Source organism: Saccopteryx leptura, chromosome 3 (genome assembly GCF_036850995.1).
Source record: "Saccopteryx leptura isolate mSacLep1 chromosome 3, mSacLep1_pri_phased_curated, whole genome shotgun sequence".
NCBI classification, from domain to species: domain Eukaryota; kingdom Metazoa; phylum Chordata; class Mammalia; order Chiroptera; family Emballonuridae; genus Saccopteryx; species Saccopteryx leptura.
Window position 1 is genome coordinate 98,050,708 of NC_089505.1, and position 23,561 is coordinate 98,074,268.

The following is a 23,561-nucleotide window of genomic DNA, read 5'->3' on the forward strand; positions in this document are numbered from 1 at the left end:
ATAATATAGTAGATCTACATAAAGAACATTGATTTTATTATTAAGAATATGCTTTGCAGAACCAAGATGATTTGAAATCTATACTGTATTTATCAAAAATGTTTATAACATTTAACCATCTTTATGAACTTGTGGGAATTCCATTTTTAAGAATGTTTTCTAAGAAAATAATCATGCAAGGGTGAAAAAATCAAGAGAGGTCTGGAATATTTAGGACAACACTAACAGCAAAAAAAAGGAGGGGTAAATAGACAATGTGTAACAATAAGGAATTTATTAAAGAAATGATGGTCTAGGCACATTATGGTATATATGCAATCATTTAAAATAGGCTTTCTTTTGGTGACAGAGACAGGGAGAGAGACAGAGAGAGGGTCAGATAAAGACAAGCGGACAGGAAGGGAGAGAGAGAAGCATCAATTCTTTGTTGCGGCATCCTAGTTGTTCACTGATTGCTTTCTCATATGTGCCTTGACCAGGGGGCTCCAGCAGAGTGAATGACCCGTTGCTCAAGCCAGCGACCTTTGGGTTCAAGCCAGCAACCATGGGATCATGTCTATGATCTCATACTCAGGCCAGCAACCCTGTGCTCAAGCTGGCGACCTTGGGGTTTTGAACCTGGGTCCTCTGCATCACAGTCCTACGCTCTATTCACTGTGCCACTGCCTGGTCAGGCTAAAATAAGCTTTTAAAAGAGTATTTAATGATACGGAAATTTTTTTATAATAAAAGATATTCTTTTTAAAAGAAAAGCAGGACACAAAACTGTATGTAGTACATAAACCTAATTTGTTAACTTAAAAAATATATATGATAATACTAATACATATACATGCATATGGGAAAGTCTAGGACAGGTTAACAATGTCTCTGAATAACAAGGTATTTTTTTTCCAGTTAACTGTAGTAAATATAATAAATGTCATATAAGAAGGAAGGAAAAAATGACTACTGCCCTTTATTCTCATATCATGGTGGAATCAACCATCTAGATCAGGGGTAGTAAACCTTTTTATACCTACCGCCCACTTTTGTATCTCTGTTAGTAAAATTTTCTAACCACCCCCAGTTCCACAGTAATGGTGATTTATAAAGTAGGGAAGTAGCTTTACTTTATAAAATTTATAAAGCAGAGTTACAGCAAGTTAAAGCATATAATAATAATTATATACTTACCAAGTACTTTATGTCAGATTTTCGCTAAGTTTGGCAGAATAAATCTTTATAAAACAACTTACTATAGTTAAATCTATCTTTTTATTTATACTTTGGTTGCTCCGCTATAGCCCACCATGAAAGCTGGAACGCCCACTAGTGCGCGGTAGGGACCAGGTTGACTACCACTGCTCTAGATGGCTGCCTTTTGGTTGTCATGCGCTTCATATGACTGAGAGGGTGCTACTGTCACCTAATGGGCAAAGACCAGGAATGAATACTAGCATCTTGCAATTTGAGAGACAGTCTCACTTGACAGAGAACAATTCTGTCCTAAATACCAGAAGAGCCCCAACTGAGCTACACTGCTATAAACTATTGAATTACAACAGAATATCTATTCACTGAATACTTACCCAACCCCAAGTGCTTTTAAAAGGCACTAAGACTAAGGCACAAAAACTTTTATTTGTATTTAATTATCCACATCATATCTCTACACACGAGACTGAATAAACTTTCTCCTAAACTGCAAACAATAATCATTTAAACTGTGTCATTATATATATAATCAACACCAGGTGAATATTTTAATTCATTCAAAAGTCTCTCTACAAACCAAGCTGAGGTCTTTGCCTGTGTCTTTAGGTCTTCATGTAACCACTTTAGCTGTTTATGTCAAAAACTGAGAAAACCAGAAGCTTATTAACAGCAGCTAACATTTATTAAATAAGCACTTACAATGTGCTGGGCACGGGGTCAAATACCATACATAATGTCCTTTAATTCTTACAACTGCCATTAGGGCAGAAATTATTATATTCCTACTTTACAGATGGGAAAATTAAGGGATTTAGAAATTAAGTCCTAAATCCAATGGCATATACTGTAGTTAGCAAGTACTGAAACCTGTAAATGATTTCAAATCCCAACTCTTCCAATTTAGAAACCAAAAATGCTTATTACAAAAAAGGTATTTAAGTGACTCAAGTTGGTGAAAGACTTTGGGGCTAATATAGGATACTGTTACATAATGCTAACCCTCAGAAATGACATTTCCATTAGAAAGAAAAACCAATCTGATGGCAGAATGCACAATCTATTGATTTGGGGAAGTAATATAGCAATCTTGAAAATAGTGTATTTTGTATCCTATTTTAATTTCAAGAGGAATCTATAGCTTAAAATTTTTTAAATTTCTTTTTTTTAAGTGAGAAGAGGGGAGATAGACAGACTCCCACATGCACCCCCAATGGGATCCACCTGGCAACTCCCACCTGGGGCTGATGCTCAAATCAACCAAACTATCCTTAGCACCTGGGGCCAATGCTCGAACCAATCGAGCCACTGGCTGCAGGAGAGGGACAGAGAAGGGAGGAGGAGAGAAGCAGATGGTCACTTCTCATGTATGCCCTGACCAGGGATCAAACAGGGAATTATCCACAAAAAATTTAAATTTCTTAAAAATTATTTTCAGAAAAATGTTGAGCCCTTTGTAATGTTATTTCAATTACATACATTTAGGTTTGTTTGTTTTTTTTAAATAGTCCTCCAAAACCTATACTATATATTGGCAAGCTATTGGTAGAAATTTCAAATAGAACATCATAATTACTACTGAGTTTTCTGAAAGATAGTGGGTACGAAGAAGAAGACAGCAGTAGTCCCAAAGAATTATGTACTTATCAGTTCTATGAAATATATTTAAAATTAAAGATATTTTTCTTTTCATCAATTAACTGGAAATATTTTCCAGTTCAGCTAAATCTATATTATATATCAACTTAAAATGTTGATTTTATTAGTCACATTTCCACTGAGCATAAAAAAACTGAGAAGAATCCAAGAATTCTGCATTCTTCCTTCCCAGAAATCAAGGGCTGTTCAAGATAAAATGCAGGTGTCTAATAACCTAAACATCTTAGCAGGTCAGAGCTATATCATCATCAAGGAATATTATGAGGTCTTCCTCATGGCCTAGCTATAGAGATAGTCTACACAAAGGATATACTTACGGCCTTTTTGCATGCTATGTATCCAGCACTCTTACCATAATTCCAGCTAGCTAAAAAATTTTAACTGTCAAAAGTAATGAAGTAGAGCTTTGAAGGGAATTACCTGAAAATTATTTTCCAAGCAGATTGAAAGCATTTTGACTCAAAACTACTTTATCATAGGGGCAGGAAGTGGTTTTCCACAATACCTATGAACTGCACACCTACAAGATGAATGACTTTAATTTTAACGTTAAGAAATTTAGCTTTAAGCATGCAGGAGTCTCTAAGTTTACATAATGTTGAAGGAAGTATTTGACAGTGCAGCTTTTAGAAGCAAGTCACATTAGAATTTGTTATCTATCTTTTGACCTAAAACTATGTTATAAAACAAACACAACATAAGACGTCTCTGTTCAATTTTACTAAGGTCCTCAATACTAAAAGGAAAAGCACAATCATATATTTGTATTCTATAAACCAGTGGTGTAAACCTTTTTACACTTGGGAACCAGTGAAAATAGGAAAATTATTTCGGGGACCACTAAGGCAAAATCACCCTGAGCATAAGTGAATTTGACTTAAAAATAAATAAAGATCGGGCGCATGCGGGAGTCTGTCTGACTGCCTCCCTGTTTCCAACTTCGGAAAAATACAAAATAAATAAATAAACAAACAAATAAGTAAATAATTCAACTAAGATCCCTGGGTCTTTAATCTTCATATAACATCAGGGTGGTTAACCCTTTTTGCACATCAGCTCAAAATTTCTGATGAACCGGTCCATGGACCGATGCTTGAAAAACACTGCAGACATTAGAAATGTGTCATTAGTTTGCACTTCAGTAAAAAAATAATATTATATACTGTAAAAAAACAATATTAAATACTTCCACTTTGATTATGTGCCAATTCCCAAATCCCTTTTCTAAAGACAAATTTTTAGAAAGTGTATTTATTAACAGCCAGCTATAGATTATTAAAGGGTTTAAAGGATTAAATAATTCAAGAAAATAGAAAACATATATAATTTCCATTCATTCTTAGAATGATTAGAAAAGTTATAATAGCATGCTCCAAGTCACTTACTTCCCCCTGTGCCTAGTGAGAACTATTTCCCAATTCTAGCTAAGGTCAACCTAAATCCAACTAGGCAGGAAAGAGAGACTGTGATATCCCACTGTCTGGTGTGAAATTTCCCTGAATGTTTTCTATTTTAAATCCAAAAGGATTTATTTTAACAGACATTTGGCACTCACATTCAAAGTCAATGGGAGTCTAGACCTTAGTATGATTCCTGCATCAGTAATAATGGCTATATTTTAAGCACTTGTCATATGCTAGACCTGTACCCATAGCAACCCTGTGAGGTAGGTCTTCTTTACTCTGCACGTGAAGGAATTAAGATATGCAGCATAATGACTCACCAAGACCAGATAAGCTAGTAGTGCATGCTAGAGTGAGGGTTGGAATTTAGTTCTATCTCCAACCGAGGACATAAAGCCAAACTTACAGGAAGAAACATTTTATGTTTTTAAAATAGCAGGATATACAGGAACATGTTGAATATATAAATATATAATGAATATATAAATACAACTGTGTTCTTCTTGTAAAGCAATATATCCTTTGATGTATTCTCCAAACCTTGTGGCAGAACTTTAAGGCAGCTAAGCTTTATATATTGACAATGAGACATTAATAAAATGTAGAAAAAAATTTTACTTATCACTCCTACTTTACTTTCCTAGATGTTGAATATTTTGATTTTCCAACTGAATACTTTGTTTAAAAGTGGGTATCTGAATGATCCTCAAATGTTTTATTCTTAAATGCTAAGGGCAACGTATTAATATAAAAAGAGACTAAAGATAAGAGGGAGGAAAACAGTCATACACAAACCTTGCTTCTGGTCGCTAGCTGCAGTGACAGGGGTGCTGGCAGCAAGATGAGCGCTCTCCACAGTCCCATAAACCACAGGGCTGTGCTCGGGGACCTGGCTGGGCAGCTGCTGGGATTTGAAGTACAAAAAAGGGTGATAATGAGCGTGCGAACATAAAAACTAGCAATATGGAACCCAAGCCAAGTGGGGAAGAAAGAGTGGGACAGGAAATCACAAAATTAAAATTTAAAAAAAAAAGAAAAAAAAGGAAAGCAAGGAAAAAAAAATAGGCCAGTTTAATAAATTCAAAAAGTACATGGGAAGATGGGGAAGAAAAGGAAAGAGGCAGCAGGAAAGGGGAAGGAAAAGAGATGATTACTATTAACCACAGCAAGAGAAGACAGCACAACAATCAGTAAAATGCATTCTCCAGTGTTCCTTCTAAGGAGAAACAGACTTTCAACCTAACAATGGATGCCATATCTGAGAGAGAATTTAACATCCTCCCAGTCAAAGACCAAAGGGGTTTGGTCAACTTCACTTATAAACTACCTAGCAAAGTAGTTCATCTGCAAAAGCAGGACAAACCAACCATGATGGGTTTTGAAACCAGTTACTGATTCAAAGAAAACAATACTGAGGGGTGATTCTTGCCATTTGTACACATAATCACATAGGTGAAATGCAACTTGTAAAGTTTCTAACAGCACTTTCACCTTAAAAATGTCTTCAGCTTCTAAGTCAAGGATGGTATCTTTTTACAATCAGAAATCTGAATGAAATATCTGGCTCTTTAGAGCTTAGTGGAAACTTTTATTTTCACTCAGCCAATAAGCTAAGAAAACTGTAGCCAATGTTCAACTTAGAGGGAACAAGAATTACATAAGAAAGGACAGATTCATTCTATATCACATTCCAGGCAGGTATTTGTGTTGCATTTGAGGGTTACACAAAAGCCACAAATGAAGCAGTGTCTCTCCTCGGAGATCTAAGGTCAATTTTTTGATACAGTCTCCTACACTGAATTCCATCAGTGCCATCAGAGCAGAGCTCCCTGCGCAATTCTGATTTTGTTTGTTTTGTTATGAATATTTTTTGTGGGGAGAGAAAATTAAGCTGTAGATGATTTAGGATGGATAGGGCCACTTAAAAGTGGGAGTTAATAAAATCTATTTTCAAGAGAGTTAAGTCTCACACATACAATGAGAATATAAAATAAAATTTATCAGTTTAGACATATCATTTATTTTATTACAGATAGGATTGGGGAAAATACTATTTCATCTATTCATTAGACCATGAACCTGCTCATATCCCCCAATTATGTCTAAATGAAGACTGCTAAAGATATATTTCCATACATAAAAAATGAAGTTACTGTTTCCACTTTGAATCATGACCTACTACCCTGGTCAGCAAACTGCAGCTCGCGAGCCACATGCGGCTCTTTGGCCCCTTGAGTGTGGCTCTTCCACAAAATACCACGTGCGGGCGCTACCTCGATAAGGAATGTACCTACCTATATAGTTTAAGTTTAACAAATTTGGCTCTCAAAAGAAATTTCAATCGTTGTACTGTTGATATTTAGCTCTGTTGACTAATGAGTTTGCCAACCAATGAGAACAGTTAGTGCCATGACTATTCTACTTTGAATCCTTAGTTCCAGTGGGGGGAAAATTGTATAACTAAAATTAAAAAATTAGAAAGGTTTCATAGCTATAAATGAAAATACAAACTAAGTTCAATTCTATGGCTGAAAATAGCTCCAGAACAATGGGAAGATTCTGTTACTCAGCATTCATCCACATAGCCCAAGAAAGACTGTAAATTGTGTCATTTACCTGAAAGGAAGATAATATTAACTACTCCAATTGCCAAAAAAAATAATAACAACAAAAAAAAGGTAACTGCTAAAAATGGGTCACCAAAATGACATCCATAGGTAAAGTGAAATGTTTAAGACAGTAAAAGGCTACTGATACCTAAAAATATGGATAGATCAGAGTTTTTCAATCTCAGATTAAAATATCTTCAATCATATTAAAGAGACTTGAACAGATATTTTTAAATTAACAAAGCCCTAGGAAGATCTTATGTAGAAAGCATTTATAAGAAAGGAATGAGATATTGTGGTTAAGTCATAGTTTCAAATCCAGGCATCCAGTACATAGTTGTAGAGCCAAAAAATGCTAAAAAAGTACTTCTAAATTTTCTTAGCTGTAAAATGAAAAAGATCTAAATACAATTTCAGCTTAAACATTTTCTAAGCCTCTTAAGAGTACCAAGAAAATAACATATCCAAATACTATATAATTCAATTAATCTTGTATTTCAATCTTTTTAATTTAGAATTATCTCATATTTTAGTTTAACCTCTAATTTCATCTCTTCTCTCCTAATGAAGTAACAGTAAAGTCTGTTACAAAGGAGTCCCTTACCTTTCGAAAGCACAAACAAGAATAGTTTATTTATCTAATTGATAAATCAGAAAAATCAGAAAACATACTGGATATTGTGACTCAAAATATCACATCTAATGCTGTATGAATTTGGAGCCCTATAAGGAAAAATAACTTTTGGGTAGCTAGAGAACTTAGGTAGATCTGCTGAGAATATTTTAAAGAATTTCAAAATCACTGTACTTCAGTGATCTCATTACTCATGGACATGAAAATTTATAAAAATAATTCTGGAAGGGCAATTGGTATCAAAATATAAAACAATTTAATAAAAATAATCAGGAAGTCAAAGTTAAAAAGGTCTCATTGGCAGAAAAAAAAATTCCTCAATTTTCAACCACAGTGATAAAGGTGCTAAAGTATGGCAAGATATTAAATACCTAATAGTATCTAAGAAATGAATTTTGGCCATGGCCGGTTAGTTCAGTGGATAGTGTTGGCCCAGAGTATGGACATATGGGGTATGATTCCCGGTCAGGGCACACAGGAGAAGTGAACATTTGCTTCTCCCCTTCCCTCTCCCTCTTCTCTCCCTCTCCCACTCCCTCAGCCAGTGGCTCAATTGATTCAAGCATCGACGCTAGATGGGGGTTACCAGGTAAATCCAGGTTGGGGCACATGTGGAAGTCTGTCTTACTATCTCCCCTCCTCTCACTTAAAAAAAAAAAAAGAAATGCATTTCCTTTACAAATTCTACTTGAGAATCTATTCTGTAGAAGATTTATATATTAAATTTGAAGTACCAGACTTAAGGTATAACATTAGATTTGGGCACAAACACTGCAGGAATTAATATTTTAAACAGAACATTTATTAACAGGTCAAACAGGCAACAAAATCTTGAACTGTCCTTAAATACTTCTTCGTACAATTTAAAATTCATTTCTTTTTACATAGCCCACATTGTTTTTACCCAGGAACCACCTTCCTTTACTATCTATTTTAATCTTGTATATGACAGGGTGCTTAAAAACAGAGGTAATTATAGACAGAGTGTCACCAAACCATGGCCTAGAGACCACATGTTTTTGTACTGCCCATGAGATAAGAACTCTTTATATTTTTAAATAGTTGGTGGGGAAAAAAATCAAAATCATAGGAAACTTGAATTTTAGTATTATCCATAAATAAAGTTTTATTGGCTACAAAACCAAAAATATTTACTATCTGGACCTTTACAGAAAATATTTGTTAATCCCTAATATAATTCACTGATAGCCAGAAACTCCAAATAGTTACACAAATATAAGCAAGATTCTGATGTAATATATTACTATCTTAAGAGGCTATTTGAATGCTTCACATTTCATCTTTTTAGGTATATAGTTAACCCTTATCACAGGGATTGGTTCCAGGGGCCCCCACAAGTACCAAAATCTGAGGATGCTCAAGTACTTTATATGATACATATAAAGTGATGTAATATTTGCGTAAAACCTACACATATTCACCTGTTATTTTAATTCATCTTTAGATTACTTAACAATATAATATATTCTGCAATGTAAACCCTAGGCAAATAGTTGTTATACTGCATTGTTTAGGGAATAATGACAAGGAAAAAAGTGTATGTGTTCAGTACAGACACAACCATTATAGGCCTAACCACATAGTACACGTCAGCAACAATGTAATATTTTTCCTTAACATTTTCAATCTGTAGTTGGTTGAATCTGTGGATGCAGAATCCACAGATACAATGGACTGACTCTAATTGATTTTTCAAAGCCCCATTCAATGACTTTAAAATAATCCTTCAACAATTACTTTGTGTTTAACATATATAAATCCTGAGGACAACAAAGTACAGTTCCATTGAGAGATATTATAAAGATTAAGAAGTAAAATAATGATTCCAGAAAAAAGGACCAAAGCATGCTTCTTTACTAAGTGTGAGAGAATTCTTCCACATCCATTCTTTAGAAAGGTGTGCACGTGTTTCCCCATGATGTTTACCATGTATAAAACATTGAGAACCCTCTGGTAAATATATGCCCATTTAAAGCCATTTGGATTGATGAAAACACTTTTTTACTTTAAATAACAAGCTGATAACACAACTTACACCTACAAGAGAACAGAACCTCTTGCTCGAGGGCAAGAAAGGCTGCCGAGGTGTCAAAAACAATGAGGGAAATCCAGACACTCAAGATAAAAGCTGTCAGGCTAAACTGTAGGGCTTACTGATTTTAAGGTTCCAATGGGGAGAGGAGTGATAAAATGAGAACAATGTGGATGGCATTCTCTCTAAAATATTAAAATGTATTATCAAACTATAGTATTTAAGATGATATAATAATGGTATTAGAACAGATAAATAAAATTTTAAAATATATATAAAAGTTTAGTAAAAAACAAAAACAAGGAAGCAATGATGAAATATTTAATAAATAATAGTGAAATAAGAGCAAGGTCATTTGGCTAAAAAAAAGCAGGATTAAAATCTCACTATATACATATGTATCAAAATAACTTCCACATCAACCAAAGAAAAATGTAAATTAATTAAACCTAAGTACTAAAAGAAAATATATTATGAGTAGCTTATTATCTTGAGTGGGAAAATCTTTAAAAGTATTAGCCTCAAATCATAAATTATTTAGGAAAAGATAGGATTTTGTGAACATAAAAATTTCAAAACTTCTATATGACAAAAGGCAACACTAACAAAATTAAAGCAATAATCAAACTAGATAAGAATATTAAATTTAAAAAAAGATTAAATATGTCAAAGGGATTTCTTTAACATGTAAGAATGCTTATAAATCAGAAAATAATCAACCAGAAAAAAACTGTCACCCCAAAAGAAATGTATACAAAAGACATGAATATGTAACTCATACATACAAACAAATAATCAGAACACATCAAAATTCTTAACTCCACAAATCCATAAATAAAAATTAAGTGAGATACTTTTTAATCTATCAAGTAAACAATAATGTAAGGAAAGGGGTGTTAATCTTTTACTCCTGGTGAGAGATTAACTGGTACATTTCTGAAGGTTATCTCATAACACCATAACCCCACAAAAAGGTACATAAAGTTGTGCATCACAGCATTGTTTATATTAGTGATAAACAGGAAAGAATAGGAATAACCATCATTTCAATAAAGGAGAGTACTTCCAAACAAAGAAATACTATAGCCTTAAAAATTATAATAAAACCTATAGTCAAACATGAACATTTCTGCATGATCATAGGAGGAAAAAAGGTAGTTATAAAATGACATGAACCTAAATACTATATATTAAATTACAGGTATGAAAATGTATGTACGCATACATGTACTAAAAGATGTCTGGAAGGTTATTCACCAACTAGTACACAACAGTTAACTCTCAGTGAGATTTAGGATTATAATTTCTTTCTTTACTACTCTTATTTTTCCGTGAAGATTTTTAATTTTACACACACAAAATTCATGTCATTTTGATTTTGAAATGCATTTTTAATAACAGACAAATGATTAAATCTTGTAGTTTCTTGAGGTCTTGTATAATATTTGTGATCCCCTACAACTATTAACATAGTTGGTAGAAAATTACAAGCTGAAATACCATTGCTCAATGTCTGACTGGTAATAAGTAGTAAGAGACAGGAATTCTGTTATCCTTGTAAAAATTCAAGTCATACTTTCTTTATAATTAGGATTCATATTTAGAGTATCTAAGCTAAAATCATACCACTGTACCATAACAGCAGGGCTTTCACAAAATTTGTTGAAGAGTTATGAAAAAACATAGTTCAAGAATCATTTAAAATACAATAAAATTTAATGTTATTAATGTGTCGCATAAGTGGATCATTATTGGGATGCCAAAAGAACTTAAAACATACTTGTTCCACTGGATTCTAAAAGATCAGGTATCTCTAAAGTTACCTGAAGTCAGATTTTGCTTCCTTCCTTTAGGAAATCTTACAGGCACTGAAGCTGGATAACCTTGGTTTTATAAAAAATTCAAGACAAGACATTTTTACAAACCCTGTGGGAAACAGACCTGATACAATCAACAACCCTGCTCTACAATTCTATAAGGTTTCCAGGTATTAAGTTTATAAGAGGTTCTTAAAAAACTGAATAACCTGCTGACTTTGAATCTTCCCAAATGACAGGAGAGGCTTTATCTTTCCTAAGATATGCCTGCAATCGATATTTTCCAACCTTTTCTCTGTCCCTACACCCTATGGCATAGGACTCTCTCCCAAATTAAAACTGTTTCACTAAAAGAGTAATTCTTAACATAGAAAAGAAAAAAGAGCAAAAGGCAGTAGGGAGAGGAAGAACAGTACATAATTCATTTTAAAACTAAGGGATTTTAGTATACAACCCCATCCCTTTGGAAGCAGACAATTTAGAAGCCTTGGCTACACTGACTGCATCATGTACGTACATACTTAATTTTACCCTACAAGGTCTCATAACAATTTTCAGGCAGCATTTAGCACATTTCTCTTTTTCTTTCTCTCCCTCCCTCCCTCTCTTCTCCCTTTCCCTTTCCCTTTATTTCTTCCTTCCTTTCCTCCCTCCCTTCCTTCCTTTCCTCCTTCCCTCCCTCCCTCCCCTTCCCTTCCCTTCCTCTCTCTCTCTCTCTCTCTCTCTTTTTGCTATTGGTTTTAGCGAGGGAGAGAAGGAGAGAGGGAGAGAGGGAGAGAGGGAGGGAAGGAGGAAGAAAGGGAAAGAGGAACACAGATCTGCCCCTGCATGTGCCCCAACTGGGGACCACACCTGCAACCCCTCCCCATGCTTCAGGATGATGCTCCCACAGAGCCATCTGGCCTGGGCTTAGTATATTTTTTAATACAAAAACATTCTTTGTGCCTAACTGTTAACAACAAATATATAGCTGAGAGATTTTGGTGCTGATAGAAAGTAAAAAAAAAAACAACTTTCCCTTCTTTCCTCCTTTAATATTTAAGAGCTAAAGGGCAATTCAGGAATTACATAGTACAATCCCTCATTATACAGATGAAAAATACAGGTTTAATGTTCTGACCCAAGGTCATAAATCTTAGTGACAGAATGGAGACTACCAGCAAGTGTTCTAGTCCTCTATGATGTTCATCAGGTATAACTGCTGTCTGTGATCATCCTAATGCGCATAGATATACATATATGTATATTTCTTATATATTTGAGATATGAAATCTCCAGGAGTTCTTCCATAGCTTATTTTAAAACACAGGAAGCAGGACAATCTCAAATTCAAAATCTTTAGGGCAAAACAGCAGCAGCAGCAGCAAAAACCTGTTTCCTCACATAAACCCAATGCAGTTTCCCCCAGTTAACTCTTCTTAGCTTGCCCGATTGCAAAATTAAATTCATTATCCACCTCTTGAAACATCCTCATATATGCTCCATGCTATGTGCTACTATAAATTGAGGCATCTAAGCTTGAAGAGTCACCTCTGACCCTTCCTTCTCTTAATCTATGAGAACCATGCCTCCCTATTTACCTGGAGAGTACAGGTTTATGCCTGTTAGCCCAGCAAAATGATTAATAGCATTCCCATTCACCTCTAAAACTGTCTCAATTTAGATTATAAATTATATGGTCTTTCTTTTTATAATCCTTACTATAAAATATTGCTGAATATTTCTCTAACTGGCTTCCCCTCCTTAAAATGACTTTCTAATTTATCACTCGAAATGACAAGTCTCCTTTCATCAGATTTCCCATCTCCATGTGTTGTCTTTTTTTGCACACGATACCCCTGGCTGCCCAAATACCAGCTCTCTTTCCACTTTGTGAATACCAATCTGGGAACTCAGATCAAATGGCATCTCTGTTATGAAGCCTTCCAGACTCTTTCAGCCATTTTCTGTGCCTCCTAAAGTAATAATTACAATACTGATAATAGGCAATAATTATTGAATACTCATTATGTCCTTAGCTTAAGCAATTTTAAGTATGTGATATCATTTAATTCTTGTAATAACTCTAATGTGATAGCTTTTATTTTTCTCATTTTTTAAAATGTGGAAGCTAAGGTTCTGTAATATTAAGTAACTTGGCTAAAGTTACAAAATTAAGAAGTGGAAGTAGGACCTGAAACAAATTATGTCTAAGCCAAAGATTTAAACCTCTCCCCGGTACTATATCTCATTTATATCACCATTAATAGGTTTATGTGATCCAACATATTCAAGTCTCTGCTGCAACTCTGTCTCACTCAGTCAACTTGGTTCTTAAATAATTCTCTGTATACATTTCATAAGAGGACCAGTTATATAAATATATTAGTAAGTGTCCTCTGTCTCCCTTAGAGAGACTGGGACAACCTCACTGACAAGGAAAGGCTATACTATTCACAGCATACGTATTATGGCTCAAAGCCCATAATCCATAAGGCCAAAAGCAATACAGTATTTGCTATTCAGTCATAAATTCTGATGGAGAGGCTTGTCTCTTCTGCAGTCTTACTAATTAGAATGTGGTTCGGGATCTATCTAGAATTAGGCTGAAACTGGTCAACTAGCAGCTTTAAAGTCAAACCAAATGGGTTTTCTCTGAATGGCACAGTGCTGTTAGTAGAATTAGTTACCAAAATCAAAATTTGCACATTTTTACATAAATAGAGATTTCTAGCTTTTTTTAAAAAAACAATACAGTAATCAGGCAGTAATCACTCTCTCCCTTATTAACCAGGGATGTCCCCTCCTATTCTGTGTGCACAACTTTCCATGAATTTCTGGAAAATGAAATATTTCTAGTATGTCTATGTCTGTAAAAAGCTGTTTGTTCATTCTATGAATTTCATGCATTTGAATAAACAATAGATTGGTAACTGGATTAAATTGCAAATTAACTAGTAAAATAAACTGATGCTTCACGATAACGTCACACCTTCAAAAGTAGTACCAATATTACAATTATTGACTGATTGTTTTTATCAAATAAGAATGTACATTTAATGTGCTTTATGGTTACACAAACATATATACTTATATTCAAACCTATGATTCCTGGAAAAAGACAAAAAGCCAAAGGATTTTTGTGGCTAAGGACACAAAAGAGTGGGATCAAGCTTGGTAATATCAGAAAAAAACCCAACCAACCCCACAGGGAATTAAATTGCAAAACATATACTAACATATTTTCAAGTTCAACATTTAAATACAAATCAAACATATGACTAGACAGTAATAATATTTTATTTAATGTGAAAAGATATAGACCAAAATTTAACTGCCACAAATGACCAATCCTAAATTTTTGATATAGTATGCCCTTACCTAACAGAACACATATTAGATAATATAAATATTGCTTGTCCTATGTTCAGAGACAAAATTAAATTAAGGCCTCCCTGATCATTCCAGACTTAGAATATCCCTGGAAAATAATGGGAAATAGTGAAAAGTTCTATTAACAATCATTAGTATGACCTTACAATACAAATCTCTAAATGGTATATATTGTATTTATTTAAATGATGGAAGACTGAAAGAAATGACAGCCAAAGACCACCATCATTTACAAGTGAAACACGTTACACAAAAACCCAAGTTTTAGGCTTACTCAAAATTCACAGATTTTCAAGGAGTCCAAAACACAAACATGTATTTGTCGTTCACCCCCCCAACCCTAGATAAAGATGGCATTTTATTATTTTTTTATTGAATTTATTGAGGGGACATTGGTTAAAAAAATTATATAGGATTCAAGTGTACAATTCTATTAATACATAATCTGTACATTGTACTGTGTGTTCACCAGCCCAAGCCAAGTCTCCGTCTATCACCATTCATCCCCTATAACCTCTTCCACCACCCCCTGTTCCCTCTAGTAATCACCATACTGTTGTCTGTGTCTATGAGGTTTGTTTGTTTTCTGCTAAATCCCATGTATTTGTGATCTCAATTTTTAAGAACATTTTAAAGAACTTTTAAAACCTGTAAGTTAATTGTCTGAAATGAGTTATATTTGATCATCCATATCACTTGTTTATAAACTGGGCTCTGAGGAATGCCTCACCATCCAGTCACAAGATAGGGAAGCAAGCCGCCCTCTACTCCTAATAACTTTCGTTTTATGTTTTATATGTGCGGCTTCCACTTTAGATATTTTGAAGATCAGAAAATCCCTCATTATCCTTGAAAGTTTAACAAAATTTAAAGTAAGGAAATCAGAATCCTGTCAAGTTTGGGGGTTCCATTCTCTACTATAGTTTATTAAACTCCTGCTCCTCCTGGAATGTCTTGATTTCCAAAAGTAAGAAAGTAAACTCTTGCCCTAGTCAGATAGCTCATTTGGTTAGACCATCATCCTGATACATCAAGGCTATGGGTTTGATCCCCGGTCAGGGTACATACAGAAATCCACAAATTAATGTATAAATAAGTGAAACAACAAACTGATATTTACTGACGTTTCTCCTTTTCTCCCTTCCAATTTCTCTAAAATCAATTTTTTAAAAAAATAAAAAAGTGAACTCTTAGAAGACCATGATAACCACATTATAAACAGGAACAAAAAAGCGCTCAGCTGCCTGACCTGTGGTGGCACAGTGGATAGAGCGTCGACCTGGAACGCTGAGGTTGCCTGTTCAAAACCCCAGGCTTGCCTGGTCAAGGCACATACAAGAGGCAACAACTGTGAGTTGATGCTTCCTGCCTCTGCCACCATTTCTTTCTCCCTATCCTCTCTCTAAAAAAAAATAATAATAATAAATAAAATCTTAAAAAAATAAAAGGTGTTTAGCCTGACTAGGCGGTGGTGCAGTGGATAGAGCATTGGACAGGGATGCGGAGGACCCAGGTTCGAGAACCCAAGGTCGCCAGCTTGAGCACGGGCTCATCTGGTTTGAGCAAAGCTCACCAGCTTGGACCCAAGGCTGCTGGCTCAAGCAAGGGGTTACTCGGTCTGATGTAGTCCCATGGTCAAGGCACATATGGGAATGCAGTCAATGAACAACTAAGGTGTCGCAATAAAAAACTAATGACTGATGCTTCTCATCTCTCTCCGTTCCTGTGTGTCTGTCCTTATTTATCCCTCTTGCTGACTCTCTCTCTGTCTCTGTAAAAAAAAAAAAATCAATAAATAAATATAAAACATTCTTGTCTGACCAGGCGGTGGCGCAGTGGATAGAGCGTCGGACTGAGATGCAGAAGGACCCAGGTTTGAGACCCCAAGGTTGCCAGCTTGAGCGTGGGCTCATCTGGCTTGAGCAAAAAGCTCACCAGCTTGGACCCAAGGTCGCTGGCTCGAGTAAGGGGTTACTCGGTCTGCTGAAGGCCCACGGTCAAGGTACATATGAGAAAGCAATCAATGAACAACTAAGGTGTCACAACAAAAAAACTGATGATTGATGCTTCTCATCTCTCTCTCCGTTCCTGTCTGTTTGTCCCTATCTATCCCTCTCTCTGACTCTCTCTCTGTCCCTGTAAAAAATAAAAAAATAAATAAAGATGTTTAACTGACATACTTTACTAATACCTCCGTAAATAATTAAAGATACCCTCCACTCAAGAAGCTGTTATGTATACTAAAAGGTAAGAGTTGTACCTATAATGCATCTAAATATGCTCTCAGTAACACAATCACCTCAAACAACACTGTTTAACACAAATGTTTAAATTCTCAGCCTTACTGTCTGTGTTAATGTACTGTGCAGCATTTAATTCCTAAGGCTCCAAATTGAAAACAAAATGCTCATTAAATGATGAAGTTTTCAGGGGAATGCAGCTCCTTTTAGAATCATGCAATACCTCATTAGGAAAAGTGGCAGCAGCTATGCTCTGAATGCGAAGACAATGCATAGAATTAGCAATAAAAATCTGTAAATATAAAAATTTGTAAAGAGAAATTATGTCTGTTTAAATATCATTTAGATATTCGAGGCTATGAGACAACTGATAGAAATGGAAAGTACAGACAGCAGCTATAGGAAAAAAAAGTTCAGTGGAGGTTAGTGAACAAATGCACACCATCGCCCATCATGACTCACAGTCTCTTACCTGGGGAGGAGTAGGTGTGGATGTGGGTCTCCCTATGGGTGGAGTAGGATTTCTGCTGCCACCTCCAGACATAATCTCCTCTGTTATGTCTTTACCTCCCTGGTTGGGATCCCGAATTCTTATCTATAAGGTTACAAAAAGATGTCATATTTACAGATAGGTGTCTATGTAGCAGATTTATATATAGGTATGTAATGTATTAAAGGTGCAAAACTGGAAAACCTGTCAAATGTCAAAGCTGATAATCACATTTGATTTCATTTCAATCACAGAACCATATGGGGTTAATCAGAGAAATTTAGGCCATTAGTTCTGATGTGAACTAATTAAATTAAGCTAAAGGAGACTTAATTGGCTGAATTTCTAGATCAAAAAGGCAAAGTATGAATGCTTATTTTGTAAGCATTGACAAACTGATTTTATTTACAATGCTTAAAATAAGACAAGATTTATAAAGTAGTTTTAAAATATGGAAGTTACTCTGTACAATAACGTTTTAAAGGCTTTAAATGGTTCTCTGACAAAATGAAAAATGTACATATGCTAGGATCTAGGAAGAGAAATTTATGTTGTAGAAACATTATACATTTGTGTAAAGTATTTTCACTGCAATGTTATTTTTTGAAGCAGATACAGAAACATCTTAAAGGCTGATAAAAAAACATGGTAACCAAAGAAATATGCCATATCCTTACAATTACATACCAAATAGCCAATAGAAAGAATAAGATTGAGGCCCTGGCTGGTTGGCTCAGTGGTAGAGCGTCGGCCTGGCATGCAGAAGTCCCAGGTTCGATTCCAGGCCAAGGCACACAGGAGAGGCGCCCATTTCCTTCTCCACCCCTCCCCCTCTCCTTCCTCTCTGTCTCTTTCTTCTCCTCCCGCAGCGAGGCTCCATTGGAGCAAAGATGGCTCGGGCGCTGGGGATGGCTCTGTGGCCTCTGCCCCAGGTGCTAGAGTGGCTCTGGTCGCGACAGAGCGATGCCCCGGGGGGGCAGAGCATCGCCCCCTGGTGGGTATGCCGGGTGGATCCCGGTCAGGCACATGCAGGAGTCTGTCTCTGACTGTTTCTCCCCGTTTCCAGCTTCAGGAAAAAAAAAAAAAGATTGATCTACATGTATTGATATAGAATGCTCATCAAGATACACTTACATAAGTGAAAAGATGCAAGATGTAGAACAATATGTTTGGGCTTCTTCTAATTCTGTAAGGCTACTTAAGCTTACATTTGTCTACGGATGTGGTTCTATAATCGAGTTGGAGTACTTGGGTCTAGGTCTTCCAGTGTTGAAATACAAAGGCTTGTCATTACCTTCAGAGCTTAATCACAAGTAGCCCTTGATCAAGTAATTCACTAAGAGAACCATCAGGATCTCAAAGCTTTCTTGGAAGTAGTTTCTTCAGTAAGATTTCTAATATCAGCTACTTTTTCAGGCTTGAAAGTTTATTTCTAATATAGTTTTAATTATTACTTCTAATTCATTTGTTCTTTCTTCTTCAGTAACATCTATTATTACTGTCCTCCATTTTTATTATCTCCTTTATTAATTTTTCTACATTCTGAAAGGAATCTTAAAAGTCCAACATCTACCATGCTGTTTCAACATTTCCAAAGCATGGGTTCCCAACTTTAGTGTCATGATACAGTGGCATGTCCTGTTTATTAGGACATGTGCACAAAGTAATTTGTTTCTGATAATAAAGAAGCAAAGTTTTCAATTTCACTAATTTTTATTAGAGTATTTTCAAGAGTATTGCTATGATGTCATATCATCCATCTTATCTGTGTGAATACAAGAGTCTCTTATAAACATCACCCATTTTGAGTATTCTAATGAATAAAAGATTGTCAAGTCACTCTTTTTCAAAACATTCTAAGATGTGAATTTTACGACTACACTCTAATTTTCTTGGGCCTACCTCACTAGACAGAGGCAAAGCCCCTATAACTTACTAAAAACAATTAGAATACATTTTCTACTGCTCTCTGTTTTCACAGGAAGAATTTTTCTTGTCCTTAACATTTTGCTTATTTTCTCTTGTGCTATTTTTTCCATCAGTTCACAGTTGGATGCATAGTTGACTAGGACTAGAGTTAACGGACAATCAGGATGTGAGAACTAACCTCAAATTCCTCCTACTCAGTGAGAATTTAGCTGACTAAACCCTCCCAGTTTTGAAGCTGGAGGGCATGCCTACCTCAGTGGCTGTTGAAGACTGATTAACATCAAATGGTACTTGCAACTTCTAGTTAAATGCCCACACAAATCCCCTAAGTCTAATAGTAAGGCTATAAAAGAGCAAAAAATGGCAGTCATTTGTAAACCGAGAATAATGATTACAACTGAGGGTAAACTTATTTGACAAGTGAATGGACATTCAATTTTAAAATAAGAAAAATTAATAAAGATCTCTTACTGTCTTTTTCTCTCTCTTGGCTGGAGGGGGCTGCTGCTGTGTAGGCACTATGATAGGTGCTGACTGATACACTGGCTGACTTGGGTAAAAAGGCGTTCCTAAAGAATTAAAAAAATAAGAAGAAGCATTCAGTTATTTTTATCACTATAAAGACTATTATTAATGGTACTGTGTCACTGTACCATGAGTTGAAAAAAGTAACAAAAACAAGCATTCTTCAAGGAATGATTCCCAAATCATGCTACCTTTTCTTTAGCATCCAATATGAAAACAAATAAATAACTTATCCCTGCTGATTGCCACTATAGTTACCTTTCTAAAACACTAATCAGACTGTAGCACTGCCTTAAGAAATCTATTCTGGAGGCTCATTACCTGCAACATGATCCTCAACAAGCGTTTGTGAAAGTGTGCTTTGTGTGTGGGCTTGGACAGGAGCAGAAAAATATATATGATCATCCTAGGGAGTGGGAGTGGTCTCATTCTTCTCCCTACACACACAGAACCACTGCCACAGAAAGCTGCCATTAAGGCTTGGCAAATGTCCTACTTTTTAACTTTCCAAACTTTGAATATTATTACAATTACTATAAGGGTAAATGTGAGAAGGAGCCAGACACTGTATATTTTGAAGATGGAACCTACAGATTTGCTGATGTATTAAATGTGGGTGTGTGATAGAAAGAAATGTCAGAGAAAACTCTCAAGGTTTTTTGTCTTAGCAAGTAGAGGTGCTATATACTGTGCTGTTTATTTACTTACTGGGATGAGGAAAACTGGAGGAAAAGAGGAGTTGAGGAAAGAAAAATCAAGAGTTTGATTTTGGACATGTAAAGTTTGAGATTCTAATTAGACCTTCAAATGGAGTTATCAAATGGACAGGAAGAGACATAAATCTGGAGTCAGAAAACGGGTATCCATTTTGAAGTTAGTAGAATATAGACAACATTTAAACCATAAGGCCATAGGTATCAAGAAAACTCAGCAAAGATGAAAAAGAAAATGAAGGCAGTGGCTGAAATGAAGAAAAAGGTTCAAGAATGGGGAAAGTGCTTAACTATGCCAAACAGCGCTAAGATGTCAACTAGATTTAACAAAGCAGAATTCACCAGTGACCTTGACGAAAGTTGTTTCCGTGGCCTGGGGGCATGCATCCTGATTAGGGTACATTCAATAGTGAATAGGAACATGGCCTACCATGGCACAGTGGATAGAGCCCCGACCTGGAACACTGAGGTTCTGGTTCGAAACCCTGGACTTGCCCAGTCAAGGCACACTTGACAAACAACCAATATAAAGCTACAATGAAGCAACCACTTCTCATCCCCCACCTCCCTCCTCTCTGTAAAATCATTAAATAAAAATCTTTAAAAAAAAAGTGAATTATATAAAAGAAAATGAAGTGAGTATAGATAACTCATTTTCTAAAAAGTTTTTCTATGATGGGAATCAGAAAAGTGAGCTATATCTGAACTAAAATATGGAGCCCTGCAAAAAAAACCCCAAAACCCTTACTTACTTATTTTAAAAGGATGGGAATGAAATAGTATACCTGTATGCTAATGGGGCTAATCCAGCAGAGGAAGGAGAAAGATGACAAGGAAAGAAACAGAGAAGGGAACTGCTAGAGTAATAACCATAAATGGGTACATAATGGGATCTAGTGCACAAGTGGAAGACTGGCCTTGGTCAGAGCATGAACAGTTGAGTCATGGTAACAAGAAAAAAAGAAATGTGTATGAAGGTAGTTGATGCAGGCAAAATCCTTGGTCCTTTACCAAATAATGTTAGCTCTATTATCACTCTCATCATGTGACACCATCACTGTCCCCACCACCATCATAATTTTCAACTGGAAATTTCTTGGAAGTAGTGCAATTTGCAGAACTCTGCAGGTATCAACCAAATTTGGAGAATCAGATTTGGAAAAGATCTCATCAGAGGACATGACTGAGATTTCAATAAGTTATCTGTAAAGAGACAAAGAAACCTTAGCCATCCTCTAGCAGTGAGTAAACTATTCTCAAAGGAGAGCTTAAATAAGCAATTTATGCTACTCTATTATGTCACTAGCTCCAAAATTCAGAAAACAAGTCTAAAATTGGTTTCAAATGCTGCTAGAGAAGCAATACAGTCTGCTCACCTTGCCATATTTTTTAAGCTAAGTGAAATAAAATCCAAAAGGTGAACCATCCCTTAAAAAAATTCAGATTCTGCTAATGAAACATTTTAGAGTCAACATGTCTAAGACAGAAGCTCCCAAATAACAGACATGCTATAAATACCAAATGGTTAAACCTGAAGAGGAAGATATCACTATATTGAGGTTAAACCCAATTAGTAAAATATTAAATCAACTGTAGACCCCAGGAGAAAAGGCACTCTGCTCTGAAAAACAAGTTTTCTTTTCAAAACTAATTCAACTTCTTAAATAGTTAGGGACATTTAAAAACATTTGATTCTATTAAACATATGTCTATCTTTTTCATACCACATCAAATTAGACAAATTACTTAATGTCTCTAAACCTCTTATTCATGAAATAAAATAAGTTTGTCTAGATCAGGGTTCTGTCAGCTAAAGCCCATGGGCCAAACCTAGTTGAATGCCATTTATTTTGTATATCAAGTTCTACTGGAAGATACCACATACAGTAACTTATCTATTTCTTATGGCTGCCTTCCCACTCCAAAGGTAGAGTTGAATAGTTGAATAGTAACACAAATCACATGGCCAAGAAAGCCTAAGATATTTACTCTCTGGCCCTTTGTAGAAAAAGTTTGCGGACCCCCATTCTAGATCAGGGATTCCCCAAACCCAGTCTATACAAAAGGTATCAATGATATATGGCAAGATTTATACAATAATAACCAGGAAAAACTATATGCTTAGCAACATAACATTTTTTGAATAGGACTGTTCCTATTTTCAAATTATTTCAGTCTCATTCCTTTGTTGTTAAAATATTTCCTTGATACTGAGGTAAATAGCACTTTTCTGTACATCTTATTTTCAAAATTAAAAATATAATAGTCCTGTGTGTGTGGGTGGTGGGAAAGAGACAGGAGAGAGATGAGAAGCATCAACTCGTAGTTGCATCACTTTAGTTGTTCACTGATTGCTTCTCATAGGTGCCTTGACCCAGAGGGGAAGGAGGGGAAACTCCAGCCAAGCAAGTGACCTTTGGCCTCAAGCCAGTGACCATGGGATCACGTTGATGATCTCATTCAAGCTGGTGACTCTGCGCTCAAGCTGGTGAACCTGCTCTAAAGCCAAATGAGCCCATGCTCAAGCCAGCGACCTTAGGGTTTTGAACCTGGGGCCTTGGCATCCCAGGCTGATGCTCTACCCACTGTGCCACCATTGGTCAGGCTCCTGTGTATTTCTTCCTTTACTTTATTTTATATTTATTGTATTTTCCCAGAATATTAAAAGATCTGGTAATCACTGGTCTAGTCAATATTTCTTCTCATTGGTCAAATCCCAAGCATAAACATCAAACAAATGTACTATAAGATACTGAAAGGCAGGAGAATATCTCAACATCTACATTCCATAAATACTGAAGCACAATGTCTTACACACCACAAGTCTTCCAGAAACCTTTCAAACCATGAATTTTCCACAGAAACAAAGATAAATACAGTGATTAATATGCAAGTCAGTACCTAAAAATCTCTTTGTCCCATG

The 23,561-nt window shown here is 35.6% G+C and overlaps 1 protein-coding gene across 23 annotated transcripts in view; it reads right to left on the minus strand.

The window, feature by feature from the left end:
* EIF4G3 (eukaryotic translation initiation factor 4 gamma 3) overlaps window positions 1–23,561 on the minus strand; it is a 343,178-nt gene that overhangs the window by 141,248 nt on the left and 178,369 nt on the right. For 18 of the 23 annotated variants that reach the window (XM_066375323.1, XM_066375303.1, XM_066375302.1 and 15 more), the window contains 3 exons: window positions 19,872–19,969; window positions 17,454–17,576; window positions 5,052–5,160 (listed from right to left, as the gene is read on the minus strand). In XM_066375323.1, coding sequence (XP_066231420.1) covers window positions 5,052–5,160; window positions 17,454–17,576; window positions 19,872–19,969 — 330 coding nt within the window. The remainder of the gene's footprint in view (window positions 1–5,051; window positions 5,161–17,453; window positions 17,577–19,871; window positions 19,970–23,561) is intronic. The other 5 variants (XM_066375310.1, XM_066375307.1, XM_066375305.1 and 2 more) reach the window with 1 other exon arrangement.